Here is a 16,459-nt window from a genome sequence, read left to right on the forward strand (position 1 = left end):
TTGCTAGCCAAATCATAATGCTAGTGGATTTCCAGATTACTTCAGCAGTATGACTGTTGACATTTAATAATGTAATCGGACTAAGCAAAGGTCTGCAGTGGTTTGTTGCAGCAGAGTTGTAACATGAAGGCAGTTTATTCCTACATTAGAATGTAAATGGGAACTTTGTAAGGGCAAAGATGGGGGTTAGCACAACTTCCAGAGGGTACAAAATCAGTTTAAAGGCTTATTTTGAGACAAACCTCCAAACCTTTCAATCACATTTGACTGCTGATGTTATTTGTGTGGTTTTTATGTGACCTCTGGAGTTACGGTTCATTTAGAGAAAAGTCACAGGTATATATCAGCCTTTTGTTTTTTAGTGAAGCAAGAACAAGGATTGATGTACACAACATGGCTACAAGATATGCACTTTCAATCAAATAAATAAAATGAGAACTTACTAAACTTCTTTGTGTTAAAAGGTTTCACTGCATTTTTGGTTTTCATAATCTTAAGGGTTTGAAAATAAGAAATAAAATCGTTATTTTATTCCACCGTGGTTTGTTGCTGTGGTTATAAGATGACCTGCTCGTGAAGCGCGTACACGGATATTTAAAACTAAATGTAAACCTCAAATCTAAGGAAAATAACCACAAACTATATCACATGACTTCTCAAAACTACTGGGAGCCTGTCAGGGAAGCGTCCGTGCTTCAACAACATCACGTGATTTCCTATCACCGACTTCCCGCGGTGCTGCATTCATGACCGCCGGTCTAATGAGATCTCGTGAAGAGACGGCGTTATAAACTGTAAAGAAAAAAATATCTATAGATATATATTTGCTACACCCGATTTCAGGGACGATGTCCCGTTAAATCAACTGTGACGGTATATTTTATGGCGTCTGTCCCGTTGTATTTAATGCTGTGTGTCAAACGAAGTTTACACTTTATGATTTGTCAGACTGGTCAACAACAAACTCAAACCGACCGAGTGGGAAATGTTTCTAAGTGTTGTTGCTGTGTCATTGTTGGGTGTGATGTCGCTTTGATCAAAGGAACGGCACATGAGCAGGAGAGACTTCGCGATTACCGGAGGTCCGTGAAGGCAGCGGGGCGGCAGCAGCGTGTTTCGGTCCTGTGACAGCGCTAACGGAAGCATATCGGGACGCTCACCGGGACAGGTAACACGCTCGGACTCATTGATCGGTTACTACCAGCCTGGAGCTTTGATCTTTTACCAACACAGAGGGTGCTAGCCCGTTAGCCTGTTAGCCCGTTAGCCTGAGATGAGGAGGAATTTCCGGCGAGTGGGCGGTTTGAGAAAAACACGAAAACTTGAATCTGCGGACCAGTGACGCTTCATGGGGGCTTTATCTCTCCGTAACAGGTCAGCAAGTTACACTTATCTCACAGTCTGTACTTACAGGGAAGTCTGAGGCCAAATCAGAGGCTAACAGAACCACGGGGGTGTCAATAAAGGTTTATTTCAATGTCAAAACTTTATTAACTGTGTTTAACTGTAAGACATGAGACAGAAAGTAAAAGCGTGGGTCTGTAACTGCACTTTCATCCCTGCTCAGAAAGGGAAAGCAGCTGCTGTCTGTCCGTTGAGGTGCTGATGGAAGCTCGGCAGATGTGCTCCAGCTGTCATGACCGCTCTCACCTGGATGCTCTCATGGCTGCCTCTGATCCTGCCAGGTGAGCGCGCACTCAGAACCACGTGATCTTGCCTCTGCGTATTTCTGGACTCTCCGTGTCATAGTTCAGGCCGTTTCCTCTGGAAACCACCTGAGTGTCCCGGCTGTGGTCATCCACTCACCGTCCCCTGCTTCCTGTTCCTTTGCCACTGTAAAGGCGTGTTATTCAGTCAGACCTGAGACCATGAAATCATCAGGAAGGAGTTGGCTGAGCCCAGAGTAGGCTGCTCATGTTGTCACAGACTTGTGTCCAATCAGGCTTTTCAGACGTAGAGGCTGCAGCCGTCTTTAGGACACTATATTAGCAACAGTTTGCAGCTCTTCTTTCCAGAGGTTTAGGAGTGTTTATGGGAATTTTGGACCATTCGGATGTTGGACGAGAAGCCCCGGCTCACAGTCGCTAACTCATCCCAAAGGTGTTCTGTCGGGCTGAGGTCAGGACTCTGTGCAGGCAGGTTCTTCCACAGCTCATCCATGTCTTTCTGCACACCGGTGTGCAGCCATGTTGGAACAGCCATCCCCAAACTGTTCCCACAAAGTTGGGACCATGAGATGGTCTGCTGAAGCATGAAGTTCCTTTCCCTGGAATGACTGAGGGTGGGGAGATGTTTGCTGGGTCTTTCTTTCCTCCCACAGTTCCCACACATACAGATCTCAGCTCCTCCCACAGCGTGCACAAAGCTGGAGTTCTGTCAGGCGTAGAAGAGCTGCTGCCTGTTTAATAATTATGTAGAGTGTCCGTGAAGAATAATAATTTTATTGTTTTTCTGCTGACATGTTTCATTTTGTGCTGCGGGTCAGATAACTCATGGTGCTGGTCTCCTGCTGACCTTTGACCTTCCTCTTCCTGTCTGTGTTCCAGCTGTAGGTACCCTCCCAAAGCCCGTCAACATCTCCCTGACATCACTCAACTTCAGTTATATACTGAAATGGGAGGCGGGACCAGGCACACCTCCAGGGGTCTACTATAACGTTGAATACAAATCTGAGAGGTGGGTTTACCTTCACACACTGACAGCTGCAGGTGTGCTGATGTCACCTGGTTGGTACCCTGATGATAGTCTGTGTTGTCTTCAGAGGAGTTCTGACATGTTTCTGGCACATATTGGCTCAGGTGATCACGAACACTTCCTCTGAGATCTGATGTTTCTCTCCTCTCTGGTCATGAAAGGAAACATAGCTGGAACCCGGTGGCCGGCTGTGAGCGTGTGCAGAAGCCTCTGTTTTGTGACTTGACGGCGGCGTTCTCCGTCCTAACGGAGACGTACTTAACAAGGGTTGGAGCTCAGCTGGGAGGCCAGGTCTTTGGAGACCCGAACGAGACCGAGGTCCCATTCAAACCCATCAGTGAGTGTCGAGTCTTCAGCTCCGGAGACGCCACGAGTTTGTTATTTTCAGCCCTCTGAGCCGTGTGTGTGCGTCATGCGTTGTTTCTGATTTCTGCAGAACACCTGAGCCTGCCGCTGCTTAGCGTGGCGCCCAGCGACAGAAGCCTGAGCGTGGATCTTCACCCTCCGCTGGAGCGCCTCAGGCAGAGCTACGACATTCTCCATTACGAGCTCCGGATCAGCAGCAACCCGGATAAGATGGAGGTACATGAGAGAGGGAGACCAATCAGAACCCCCGGTTTGAGTTTCACCTCCGCAAATAAACGGCAAAGACGGCGAGGGTCAAATGTCAACTCAAGCAAAGTATAAGGAGGGAGGAGCCTGGCCTACAGGCCTGACACGGGACTGCGAGTTACCTTTCAAATCACACAACACTAACTCCACTCTGGACCCGCCCACTTCGTGTCGCTGTGGTTATTTTTCCGCTTACTCTCCGTGTCCGCCGCTTCCATTAATGTTTCCATGGTGATCCAGCTGTGGAATTCTGTCCCACTGTTATTACATGTCTCTGAAATGATGCTCGCCGAGCGTCCTCACCAGCTGCCGATGAGCATAAGAGCGTACCTCGCACAGTAACCGTGGTGATACCTGAGCGCTGGCTCGAAGCGTTAGAAACAAGTTTACTTCCTGCTTTCATCTGTTAGCTCTGAGTGGATCTTTATGGCAGTGACGTACTCCTGAACCTCTGGGACAGAAAGTGTGGCCCACGGCTTTCAACGGTTTGAAGTCAGTCATGAGTCCACTCAGATTTATGATAAATGTTTAAATATTTTGCTAAATGTAAAAAGTCTGTAGGCTAAGAGCAGGCGTCACGTGAGAGACCTGCTGCTGTGTCAGTCGGAGTCTGTGTGAGCAGGACGCCTCCTGTGCTGATAATCTGTGCCTGTGTGTGCAGTTCATCAAGACTGAGTCTCTGAAGAGCTATAAGTGGGATCGTTTGGAGCCCGGCAGGCGGTACTGTGTCGCCGTGCGATTCTGCGACGAAATCGAGGACATGTACTCCAACTTCAGCCCGCCTGAGTGTGCTACAGTACCAGCCATCTTCTCTGCAGGTACACACACACACACACACACACACACACACACACACACACACACACACACACACAGTGATTTCAGTTACCTCGCTGTCAGGTGGAAGATGGGTGACGCTAAAGGAGCAGCATCATAAACACTGCTGTTAGCCTGCAGTGTCGTTCAGGGCGTGCGTGTTAATAACTGTACGTCAGGACTCTGTGGAGCTCCACGTTTTTCAAAGCTGTGCCAAGTTTCAGCCCCCTCAGGTTGAACCGTGAGATACAGCGATTGTGTGTTTGCTTATTTAGTTTTACTCACTGGAAAAATCAAGTGGACACATGGAGGTGACAATAAAAAGCTTTTAGTCCACAACATTCATGCTGAGCTTCTGTTGTGACTGGAAATGGAGGGAATTCCCCGTGAAACACACTTCCAACGCTAACCTCAGCGAATCTGACTGATAAGCAAGTCACGGCTGGAAACAGCAGTACTAGTACTACCTGTAGTAGTACTAGTACAGGTAGTACTACATGTACTAGTACTACTACAGGTAGTACTAGTACATGTAGTACTACTACAGGTAGTACTACATGTACTGTAGCACGATGTGAAAGTTTAAATGTTGCTGTTTTCAGGCTGATGAGACTGATGTTCACCTCTAAACTCGTTGTGTTCCTGCGTGCAGACCCGCTGATCTCGGGCATGTTGTGCTCGTTGGTGATCATCGTCACGTTCTGCATCTTCATGCTGATCTCGACCGGGTTCATCTGTCTGAGACGGAGGCTGCTGCCGTCGGTTCTGGTAAGTTCAGAGTCAGAGCATCACACGCTGAACACGTCACCAAAGGAAGACGATTTATTCTAGCATCTGATTCCTTCAGGTTTCAGTCGTCAGCGCTCGTGTCTGATGTTCGACCTTTGTTGTTGTTTCACAGTTTCAAAGAACGCCATCGCGATGCGTGTGACAAGTGGCTCTTATTTTGAAAGTTCAGTTGTTTTCAGTTATAAAATAAAGTTTCCATCCTGTACCCGCACCGCTAACTGGACCTGACCCTTCAGCATCCAGCAGCAAACGGGTCAGAGGTCCTGAGTTTGAGCCTTTGAAGCGAACTCGAGGACGCTGGTTCATGAGAACGTGATACGATCGTGCTGTGATAGTCACGTAGTTTCAGTCTCACTCCTGTCACTTCTCATTGCTTCATCACAGCAAAGTGTTTTCCACGCGAACAGATCCGCGTGTCTAAAGCACCAGAACGATCTCAGCAGAAATATTCCCGTTGATCTGCAGAGAACACGAGTGGGAACGTGTGAAGAGTTCTTTCTTTCTGTGGTTTCACATCTCTGTCATCTCACATCCTTTGATGCGTGTGAAGCATAAATCTGAGTGCAGATTACACCATCAGATGCTTTAACAGGACTCTAATGTGGTGGAATCGCCCAGGGTCGGGCTCTCTGCTACAGCTGGAGTCGCAGGCCAAACAGTTAACGTGCTGTTTGCTGTTTGTGGTCGAGCGGCGAGCGCTCAGCGTTTTCTGAGTAAAGACACAGGAAGAAACAGCAGCAGGTGGAAACTCTGCCAGAGCTGCGGTTGTACAAACAAAGAGAGACAGCTGCACAGACTCAGGATGCTGCTAAAGAGCTCGCGCACACAGTCAGAGCGTGCAGGCAGGATGTGCTTCGAGAGGTGAAACACAGCCATGTTTTGACAGCTCGTACCGCAGTGAAATCCCATTTGCTCCCAGTCACAGCAGCGCTGAGACCCGCTCGGCTGCTCGGTCACCGAGCCGCTAATCGCTCCGTTCATAACGTGCCGTGTTATTCCTGGTGTGGAGATGCCAGCAAACAACTTTTAATACTCCTGCATCGGCACGAGCCGTCCATGTTTAAAGCGCTCACCAGACTGAAGTGTAATGTTTGTCCACAGAGATCTCACAGTGATTCAGTTTCACAGTGTCTCACGTCCCTCTGGTCACATTTCAGACGCTTCATGATCAAAGTAATGTTTTCATATCAGGGCTGAGAGCTCAGAGCTGGAACGCAGGAAGACCCCGACCCCGGCCCGCTCTCCGTGCAGTGTTCAAAAGCTGCTTTTAAGTTTGGCTTTATTTTCTGCTTTGACCTCGAGCCTGCACTCAAACGTTGGCCACCCCTCTGAGGTGAAAGCAGAGCAGCGTTTCTGTGGTGTTGTGAGTGAGTGTTGTTTATCTGAAAGTTGAACGTCTTCGCCGTGTATCCGGGACTCCGGTGTACCCCAGGGTAGGGTTCTCGGCTCATTGTTCTTCTGAGTTTATCACAACCCGAAGCAGCAGAACGCCGGCCAGCGGCTGCTTCCTCTGTGCACAGGAAATGTTATCACATAAAAAACTGGTGAATATTTAAAAATGTGGCCTGAGGAGCCGCTGGTTCAGTTTGGCTTTGAACCCAGTGTAGAAATGTTCATCTGGGTTTATTCTTGGTGTTGTCGTTCTGCGGTGTTTGCTGATATATGTCTGTGTTGGCGTCTTGGCTGAAGTTGCTATGGAGACTTGGTGACGTGAGTCTCAGAGCAGAGGCTGTCCTGCACAGGGAAACACTTCGCAGCAGGAAGTCTTCTCTGTTACCTGCTGTGAGTCGTTATCTCGTCTTCTCACGTGATTATTTATCTGTAACCACCTGTTTGCTGGGATCTAAAGGTCGTGTGGTTTATGAGCATGAATGAACCCCGGGCTTATTTATTTATTTTTGCATTGTCTCTTTTATTGAGAGAAAGCAATTGAACACTTTTACACTGTCTTTGCTTTCACATTTTTAAACTTACAATTGAAAAGAAAAAAGACTTGGGTAAGGGAGTAGCAGCAGGCAAGTTAGCATCACATGATTGTCAACTCGGGGCTTCAATGTAAAAAAAAATAAGAAAGCATGGTTCATAAAATAAAAAATAAAAATCACACCTCACAGGCTTAACGTATTCTGTAGGAAGTATCCCTCTGAAGTTTAAGAGAAAATGACAATTTTCCATCGTATAGATCTCTGGTACAGAATGTTTTCCATCTTCCATCGTTGGTGGTTCAGGCGTAAGCCATTTCCTCGAGGCTTTTTACTCGTGGCCAGTAGGATATACAAGAGTCTTCTATCATTAGAGTTCAATTCATCCACTGGTGTGTTACACAGAAATATGGTCTCAAAGGTTAAAGGAAAAACAAATGAAAACACATTTTGTAGATGTTCGTGGATTAGTGCTGGCGACTATCTTTGCAATCCCAAAAGATTTGGAAACGGTTAGCTCCATCTCGCCCACATCTCCAACAAGTGTCGCAGTTCCCCGATATCTTTGCTGAGCAGGGCTGATGAAAACTCTCGTAATGATTTTACAGCAGAACTCACGGCAAACACTGGACCCGGTGGTAGCCCACTGTGTCATGCAACACTCCTCTGTAATCGACAGGTTACCTTCTTTTCCCCACATTGCTTTCATATACAGAGAGCTGTGGTTTTTACACCGCAGGATGCTCTTATATCGTTTGGAAATCATTTTGCTTTGCGCTCCAGATTTGGTTAATGATAAAAATGTTTCTACAAACTGTAATTCGTTTAGGTTCACTTTTAAGTTTTGATTAAAATAATTTCTGGCCTGTAGAAATCTAAAGAAGTCGTCTGAGCCTAAATCATGTTTGCTCCTTTCAAAGCTTTGAAATGCCTCCTTGTGGACGAATGAATAATAATTAGTTATACCTTTTCAAATCCAGTTCTTGAATCTATTATCGTACTGATTCGGGGGAAAATCTGAATCACATGCTCACCATCTTCAAACCTTAGAGGCATTTTCCAAACTGCAAATTCTGATGACTTCTTTCAGAGCAGATGTGATTATTTGTAGTATGGGTTCATCTGCCATGTCTGTTTTGTTCTGTAACTTTATGTCCGATATTAAAGCTGTAACTGGTTTTCCTTCAACATCTTTCCATCCGGCGGTGTAATCTGGACAGCAGAGACATATCAGTGGTCTTAGCTGAGCTGTGCAGTAATATTCTCGTAGACAAGGAAGCCCACGACCTCCCTTTTCTTTCTTTAGTTGGAGCGTTTATATTTAACTCGAGCTTTTTTCCCGTTCCAGATGTGTTTTGACAATATTCTTACAATATTCAATATAAAGACTGAAACAAATACAGGGAAGAATATTTAATCTAACTGATTCGATCCTGGAGTGCAGAGACGGATTGGTATTCCATCTTTGTCTGTCTGATTGTATAGATTCATTTAGCGGGGCATAGTTGGCATTGAACATTTTGGTGACGTCACGATGTATCACCACCCTAGGTACCTAATGCTATCTACATCCCACTTCCATTTATAGCGATTCTAAATTCAACTGGTGGTTCATAGTTTAAAGTTAATACCTGCATTTACATTAACCTTGTATCCTGAAAAAGAGCCGTACTCTGATAGCATTTCCATGCCCGGGCTTATTTTAAAGATGAGCTCCTGTTAACGTGTCGGTGAGTGCCGTGTGACTCGTCGTCACCTTTAGTTTGTGAAACCTTGAATTCATCTGAGTATTTTCTTCGTGCAGACAGCGTGCTGGGATGGAGCAGCTGTGGGCGTCCTTACAGTTAACCTTTTTAATATTTGTAGTGTCTCATGCGAACGGGGGGATCAGCAGACGCTTTTCATGAAATAGATGCAGTTTCATGTTCCATTATTAACTGCCTTTAGTTAACCAAGATGCAGAGGGGGCTTTCCCCTGCTGTGTGACCAACAAACCAAACATGAAATTTGGAGGGTTTGGGTGCTCACCAACAGTTTTTTCCAAAACACGGCGCCGTGCCCAGCTCTCTGTCACACCGCACTTCTTTTAATGTGATTCAGCTACGTTTCCACTGCTAGGAAACACGCAAAGGCCACGCGAGCAGATGAAGCGCTCACAGCCCACAAAGGTCTGTTCAGCGCTTCGACCGTAACACCGAGCTCAGTTTGCTCGTAAAGCCGAGGTGAAGCCGAGATGAGCCAAGGTGAGCCTCTAACTCCAGGGATGAACTAGATGAACACGCAACATTTCAATTTTCATTTTAAAACGGATCTTCAGGCTCGTTGTGTTTGCTCGCCTCTCACAAAACACGTCATTTGCTTCTTTTGCTAAATCTACAAAAAAATGAAAAAACACAGTTTGACCTGAAATAGTGGCACCAACAGCTGTTAGCTGGAAACTACATTGTAGCCACAGCTGCCCTGGGGCGCACTGGCAGAGGCAGTGACTAATGGGAATATTTCTGGGGGTCTCCTTCGCACACTCAGATCTTTGCACCTGACGTGTTTAAACCAGGGCTCTAGAGTGCCACTAATTTTTCAGTGGTGCGACTAAAAAAAATATTTGGTTGCACCTGTGCGACCAACTGTTCGGGTAGCAAAAAAAAAAAATCTGCAACCTTCCCTGTGGTCAACAACAGACACACATTTTGCCCCTATCATGGACTAAACCAATCAGAGATAGTCAGGGGCGGGACCTCTCTGATTGGCCGTGGTCCAGTTGAAAGTGCAGGTGGAAGTGGGAGGTGAGTAGCTTGAATAAAGGATATCGATTCATTAAATCCTGACTTTTAAATATAACTGTGTTTTGCCAGAAACGGCAGATTCTCAGATTAAAGCTCACAAAACCATTTCAACAACAACCAAACAGCAGATGAGAGCAGGTACACGGACTCCACACAAAGACGTAAACACAGACCGACGCATCAGAATCAGCTTCGTCTTTCTCGGCTTTCTCACCCGACGGCCCGCAGACGGACACGCTGTCGGAGCTCAGCGATCCTGATGCGTCCGGTCCGCGCTGTGTTTACGTCTTTTTGCGCTGATTCTGAGCTGCAGGTTTTGTCTCTCCAACCAAAATCCACCGAGCCAGCAGCAAAAGAAGCAGCAAACTGCGCTTCACATTTGATCAATGTCGTCATGAATTTTGCTGTTTTGCTTCCACGACTATTAAAATCACACTCCATGCACAGCTAGCTCTCTCTCTCTCTCTGTACTTCAAGAACACTTTCCGTCTCCAATCTCTGTTTTCTGTATTATTCAGTCGCTTATTACCCACCAGTCTACCGTTGTTTACAGCGCTGTGGCTGCTGTCTTTTTCTTTTTCTTTTTCACTTAAATGACCTCGGACAAGAGAGCCTGTTTTTTCTGTTGTTCAATACTGAAGAAATTTAAACTTTATATGCAGAACATTGCAGAATATTTTTAAGGTTTTCTGCTATAAAAAGCCAGACCAGGAAAATCTCCTTCATGTTTTTCTGTGTTGTATTCTCAGTTACTTTCACACAAAGGCATCTGCTGTGATGTTCACAATTCTGATGAAGTCAGTACTGATAAATGATCAGAATTATAATATTTCTGACTGTCTGAGGCTAAGTTGAATCGAATCGGGACTTTGAAAACCGGAATCGAATGGATTATAGAAATCAGTGATGATACCCAGCCCTAGTGAGCAGCCTAGGCACGACAGACGTGGATGTAGCTGTAATAGGAAAAGAACTATTGCTAACTTTTCTGTTAAGGCCTGATCCTTCTGAAATTCATAGCCAGTGCTCTGACACGGTGTCATCAATCTTTGCATGCTGAAAAAGCACAGTGTATCCAGAAAAACACATTATATCAATTATTATAAAATTTGTGTGCGCCTAACTTTTTAAAGTTAGGCGCACCAGCACGCCCATGGCAAAAAGTTAGTCTAGAGCCCTGTAAAGGAATGTTTTTAAAATATATTTGACATTTAACTCTGACCAATGAATAAAAAGGCGTCTAACTCCAGGGATGAACTAGATCAGGGGTCGGCAACCCTGGGCACGCGTGGCACAGCTGGCACGCGAAGGGTTAACTGATGGCACAACCATAGCTGGACTGGTGATTATTCGTTTTTATGGGCTGATGGGGTTTTTTTGTTTTTTTTGGGGGGGGGTTGTAACGGTATAAACAATGAAAGGTGGATTGGCCAGATGCTGGCAGATGTGTAACAATAACTGGCTGTGGCGGAGCTTCCACAGAGGCCAGCAGGTGGATGAGAGAAAGGGGAGGCGGGAGGAGGAGAGACCCGAGGCGGCCGGTCCGAGTGTCAGGTGAACTTCAGGTAAGAAGTTATGACCTGCAGTCCATCTGGGTCAGATATAAACCAAGTTTAGGTGGAGTTTATTTTAGTTATGCTGACTTTATACAGTCAGTTACAATAACTCGTACTGCTACTAGCTAGCATGACGGAGTTTCTGTACAGCTGCGTGGGTGCTTTGTATGAAACGCCAGGACTGCCATAATGAATTAATTAAACCATGCAATGATTAATTAAATAAATATTTTGGACACATTTAAATAATTATTTAATGGTGTATTTATTAAATTCATTTTGGCACAGTTGACTCCTTCAGGTCTCACCATGAAATAATTTTATCTGTCAGCCTCACCCATCAAACTCAGGGGGCGGGGCTAACGCTGATCGAGTCAAAACCATTGCTTTGGCCTGGTGGCCATTGTTTCTAGCACACAACAACCGGCATGTGGAAGCTAACAGAACTGAGCTTTGAAAAACCCTGTTTGTGTGTCACCAAATACCGTTTTAATATTTTTTTTAGCTGAGAATGTAGTGGTTTAATCTTCATGTGTCTGGTCGGTTTGTCAAGATACAGCCTCTTTGCAAAAGTGCTTCGATGATGTCGGAGATGTCGTCCCAGTCTCACGGCAAAGCGTGGGATAGACCCGCTCGCCTCGCAAGCAATCGAGCTGTTATTACCGCCGACAAAGCGCAGGCCCCGGTACACAGCTGTAGTAACCCCCGCTGACTTCTTTTACTGAGGTTATATTTATCGGTGTTTTATTTCCTGATGTTCTTATGTGTCCTACGTGTTTCAGTCGCCAATTCTGACTTATAACTAACATTAAAACCATGTTTAAGGAGGAGAGAGAGCAAATAAATCTGTTTAACATCTGATCTTTGGGTTTTTGTTCAGTAATCAGCGTGACCTGTGTATAAACACATAAAAGAGATAACGTTGGTGTTTCTGTCATGTAGTAACTGCTGGCTTTAACTGTACAAAGGTTGTTCGACACTATGAAACACATACAGACTTCATGATGTTCGGCTAATATTTTTATTGTGAATATTAATCATGAGGGTAAACGGCCCTGTACACCACGGAGCGAGGTCAGCATGTCCACGATATCCTCAGCTCTGAGTTAACACAGAGTTTCCCAGCTGACTAATCTAACGGTCATCTACGAATATTTCACGGCTCATATCAGTATGATTTTACAGAAAATCATCCGTATTACTGCCAACTATTCCAGAGACGTGAAAATCTACAGCATAAAGAACACAAACATATAGCAGTCTAACAACACTGTAACAGAGATGAACCGTCAGTTTGTCGCAGATCAAAGTGGAATGAAAGTGATTGGTTGAACAGGTGTGATCTGTGTTTTCTGCGTTTTCACCAGTGTAAGAGACTCAGCAGCAGATCAGAATAACAGTTACACATTTAATAAATCACCAAATGAGTACACGCAAGAAACGAGCAAACCTGTTCGGACAGTCTGAGTTTGTGTTCCCTCAGCTGCAGACCACGCGCCGGTAGAATTGCACATAAATCTAAATGTTGATAAGAACAGAACGTGTAGGTGGAGACTAAGACCAGAAAGTTGTATCAACCCTAAAAGAGGATATAAGATATTTGAACGAGGTGAACGTTGGATCTACGGACAGGCTGGCCATTGTATGCGATGCTTTGAAGGCATGAATTCATGGAAAGGAATAGATGGATGGATTCCCGGCAGAATTTTATCATAAATTTATAGATGTGCTATAACTGAAGTATTACATGAAGCTTTTGAATTTGGACGACTCCCTGCAAGTTTTAATCAGGCAGTAATGTCACTAATTCCAAAAGGCGACAAGGATTTAACTGATCCAGGTAATTACAGACCGATAAGTTGAATCAATGTGGATCACAAAATTCTATCAAAGTTTTAGCAAAGAGGTTGGAGGTTGTACTAGCACAAAGTATTCATCAAGATCAAGAAGGGTTTATCAAGAATAGAGCTGCGTCTGATAATATGAAGAGATTACTACACCTGCTGTGGCTGAATAGAAATAACACAAATCCTGTGTTTGCTATATCTTTAGATGCACAGAAAGCTTGTGATAGGGTGGAGTGGAACTTCCTGTTCACAGCCCTGGAAAAGTTTGGAATAGGTGACAATTTTTGCAGATGGATTAGAGCCATGTACTCGGGGCCAGAAGCAGATGGGGTACTTTCTCCTTTTTTTTAGCATTTCCAGATCAACACGTCAAGGATGCAGTTTAAGCCCATTGCTATCTTTTTAGAGCCATTAGCTATTCACATCAGAGAAAACGCAGAGATTAAAGGTGTATTCGGGGAGGCAGAGAACACAGATTGTTCCTATAACCAGATGATGTTCTGGTATTAAACCAAGACCCAACTAATTCTATCACAACACTATAAGAGGTGATTAATACATACTTAATGTTTTCAGGGTACAAAATGAATTGGCATAAATCAGAGGCGATGTCGGTTTCCCAGGCTTGTAGTCATAACTTAATATCGGGCTTTAACTTTAAGTGGGTGGACAAAGGAATGAAGTACCTTGGAATTGAACTGAACCCAAATGTTGAAGATATTATGACTAACAGTGTGGGAAAATTATTAAACAAGATCAATAAAAACTTGGGTAAATGGAGTAAACTAAATTTATTTAACTAAATTATCAGAGACTGTAACACCTAGTCTTTTTACTGAATCGGCTGTCCCAACCCAAAAAAGAAGGGGGGCTGGCCCTATTATAGCATCTCTTTTGAAATGGCTAGATTAGGCAAACATTGCGCAGGGAAAAACAATATAGATTGGATTTTAATAGAACAAGAGCTTGCATATCCAATCACACCAATTGATATTTTATCACAAAAAGTAAATAATGAGGGTAAGACGCAAAACCCTATTTGGAAATTTTCAAAACGGTATGGTTGGAAGTGCATGTTATAAAATGCAACATCTAATAAATACTTTCATTATTAAAAAAACAGCAGAGGTGTTGATCACAGGTGTAAAGTATTAAAACAGGAATGCAGTATTAGTATTTATACTTGTGTCCCTGCAGCACAGAGTACTTTAAATCTCAGTGTACTTCGGCCCGGTGTTTAATGTCAGCACGTCTGATTGGTTCATGTTATTGACTGTTCAGCTCTCTCTTTGTCAGACGACCATCCATCACCTGGAGGAGGCGGGGCTCAACGATCCCTGCATCATCTCCCCACTGAACATTGAGCAGACGGCGCCCTCTGCAGGCAAGAAGGGAAGCAGCTGCTCCTCCTCGGACGAGAGTGATGAGGAGAGTGAGACGGAGAGCACAGGAGGGGCGTACACACAGCGGGCGGGCACGAACCTCCTCTCCTCTTCATCCTCTTCATCATCATCTTTGACTCAGCCCAAACCACCGCCTGTTGTCTCCTCCAATCAGGAGCCGTACTCTCAGCGCAATGCCCTGATTTCAACAGGAAGTCCTTCCAGAGCTGGGCTAGAGCTGAGGAGCTGTGGAGGAAGACCTAAGGAGGAAGAGGAGAAGGATGTGAACCTCCTCACATTAACTTTCGGCAGGGTGGAACAGGAGGAAGAGGAGGAGAAAAAATCAGACTTCATTGTGGAGGAGGTGGCGTTTGACTCAGTGCTCGGCGAGGAGGGCGCCACAGAAACTGTTCATGATGAAGAGGAGGAGGTCTGTGGATACATGGGGCGCTCGGGTATCTGACAGAGCTCTTTAAGGTGCCTGGTTATCAGGTCCACGTCTGGGTTCATGTGGGCCAGGGTTTGAAATGTTTTCATTTTCCCTCCAGCAGCAGCGGCGCAGACGTCGGCCATTTTTATTCTAACGTGTAGGTTCTCACCTCTTTGCTGATATTACTTATTTGAATCTGTCCGTCCGCTGAAGTCCAGAGATCGTCTCATTGTTTCAGGTTCTATTAATAAGTGTGAGACACCCGCTGATGCAGGAGGTCCAGGACGTCCGTCCCTGCTGCGTCTCTGGAGATGGCGACTCAGCCGCCTCTAATGGCTAACGTGAGGTTAGCATCTGGTCTCCGCGGTGAGCAGCTAGAGGACGTCCCGTGTTAGGGAGGCGATCTATCTAAATCTCATGTTCCTGTTAGACTTTAGGTTTTCTGTGGACCAGTTCTGAGCAGGTTTATTTTTATCTCTTATTTTAAATAAAAACCAGTTTGTTTGTTTTGTCAACACACAGCTGTGTTTGTTGGGCATTCCCAAACTCCGTCACGTAAGCATCCCAGTGCCCGGGTCGAACTCTAACCCACACCGAGTCTGAACAAAATGTTTCGTATTCAGCCGTGCTTTGGATTATTACTCATGTTTGCATCATGTGATTAAAGCAGAAGGCAGTTAAAGAGCCTCTTTGTTCACCTGTGGGGGGGACGGTGGGGAACAGGGAGGCTTGGCTTTACACTGAGAAAGACCTGCAGCGACACCTGGTGGACTTGCTTCAGTATGGCAGGCGTAATGACCCGGGCGTCTTCTGGATCGACTTCTTCCCCTTTGGACAATAACGTCTCTCATCTGCAGACTTTGTCCATCAGCACTGAAACTCTGACGTTTGTAAAATGTTTGGTTACTGTGATGTGTCTGTGCTCAGAGCTGCTGCTCTGAGCGCTGGTTGCGTAACCAGCTCCGTTAGTTTTAGTTTTTATTCTTGTTGGTGACAGTAAAACAAACTGAAGCACAACAGAAAAACAGAATCGTAACAAACTGAAGTCATTTCCTGTATGTTTCATGTCAGTGACGATTAGTTTCTTTTTCCTGTAAGGACCTCTGTAATCAGTGACGTAGAGCTGATTATCTCTGAATCAATCTGATTGATTGTTGCTGTTGGTTTTTGTCCCTCTGGTCTCTGGTGGGCGCTGCTGGACATTTTTTATGATTTTTAATGTTTTAATCAGGAAGAAATAATCTGACAGCAGATGAAATGACTTGATTCTTATGTGTGTCTAAAGGCAGCGACTGTTATTATGGGCACGTCTGTGTCTGAACTCTTCATCGTGTCTGATCATGAACGTGTCTGCAGTGAATCAGCGTCACACAGCCTGCTTATTCGCTTATTTCCATTTACATAAAGCACATCATACCTCTGTAATGCACTCATACAACTTATTCAAACAGTGTAATCACAACATGTTTGTGCCATTTTTGCATGTTTGTATTCACAGTGGACAACGTTGAGCCATTTCATTTCTATATTGATCAAAAACAACAAGAAGCCTCAGATGTTTTTGTACAGAGTCGCGCTTCAAACCAATAAAGGTCTGAGACGGTGCTGCTGGCGTCCTGTGTGCTCTG

At 45.0% G+C, this 16,459-nt stretch overlaps 1 protein-coding gene across 2 annotated transcripts; it reads left to right on the top strand.

Annotated features, from left to right (window-relative positions):
• Positions 1-1,059: 1,059 nt before the first annotated feature.
• Positions 1,060-16,420, top strand: LOC147312129 (interferon alpha/beta receptor 2-like). Of its 2 annotated transcripts, none has more exons than XM_086266319.1 (8): positions 1,060-1,168; positions 1,568-1,685; positions 2,547-2,676; positions 2,856-3,031; positions 3,131-3,276; positions 3,968-4,124; positions 4,775-4,890; positions 14,316-16,420. In XM_086266319.1, the coding sequence occupies exons 2-8, from the start codon at positions 1,637-1,639 to the stop codon at positions 14,862-14,864; spliced, it is 1,323 nt and encodes a 440-aa protein (XP_086122445.1). In that variant the 5' UTR covers positions 1,060-1,168; positions 1,568-1,636; the 3' UTR covers positions 14,865-16,420. The 2 variants fall into 2 exon arrangements, with proteins under 2 accessions (XP_086122445.1, XP_086122444.1); XM_086266318.1 differs by having other exon boundaries at positions 1,064-1,374; positions 14,316-16,419.
• The last annotated feature ends 39 nt before the right edge of the window (positions 16,421-16,459 follow it).

Source organism: Aulonocara sp. 'chitande type north' Nkhata Bay, linkage group LG16 (genome assembly GCF_057382095.1).
Source record: "Aulonocara sp. 'chitande type north' Nkhata Bay isolate Kocher_YH1m ecotype deep benthic linkage group LG16, A_spYH_male_GT1.1, whole genome shotgun sequence".
NCBI lineage: Eukaryota > Metazoa > Chordata > Actinopteri > Cichliformes > Cichlidae > Aulonocara > Aulonocara sp. 'chitande type north' Nkhata Bay.

Coding starts and splice junctions, on each gene's coding strand:
- LOC147312129 (XM_086266319.1), top strand. CDS start 1,637: ATGACCGCTCTCACCTGGATGCTCTCATGGCTGCCTCTGATCCTGCCA. Junction 1,686..2,546: donor GCTGCCTCTGATCCTGCCAG/GTGAGCGCGCAC, acceptor TCTGTGTTCCAG/CTGTAGGTACCCTCCCAAAG. Junction 4,125..4,774: donor ACCAGCCATCTTCTCTGCAG/GTACACACACAC, acceptor TCCTGCGTGCAG/ACCCGCTGATCTCGGGCATG.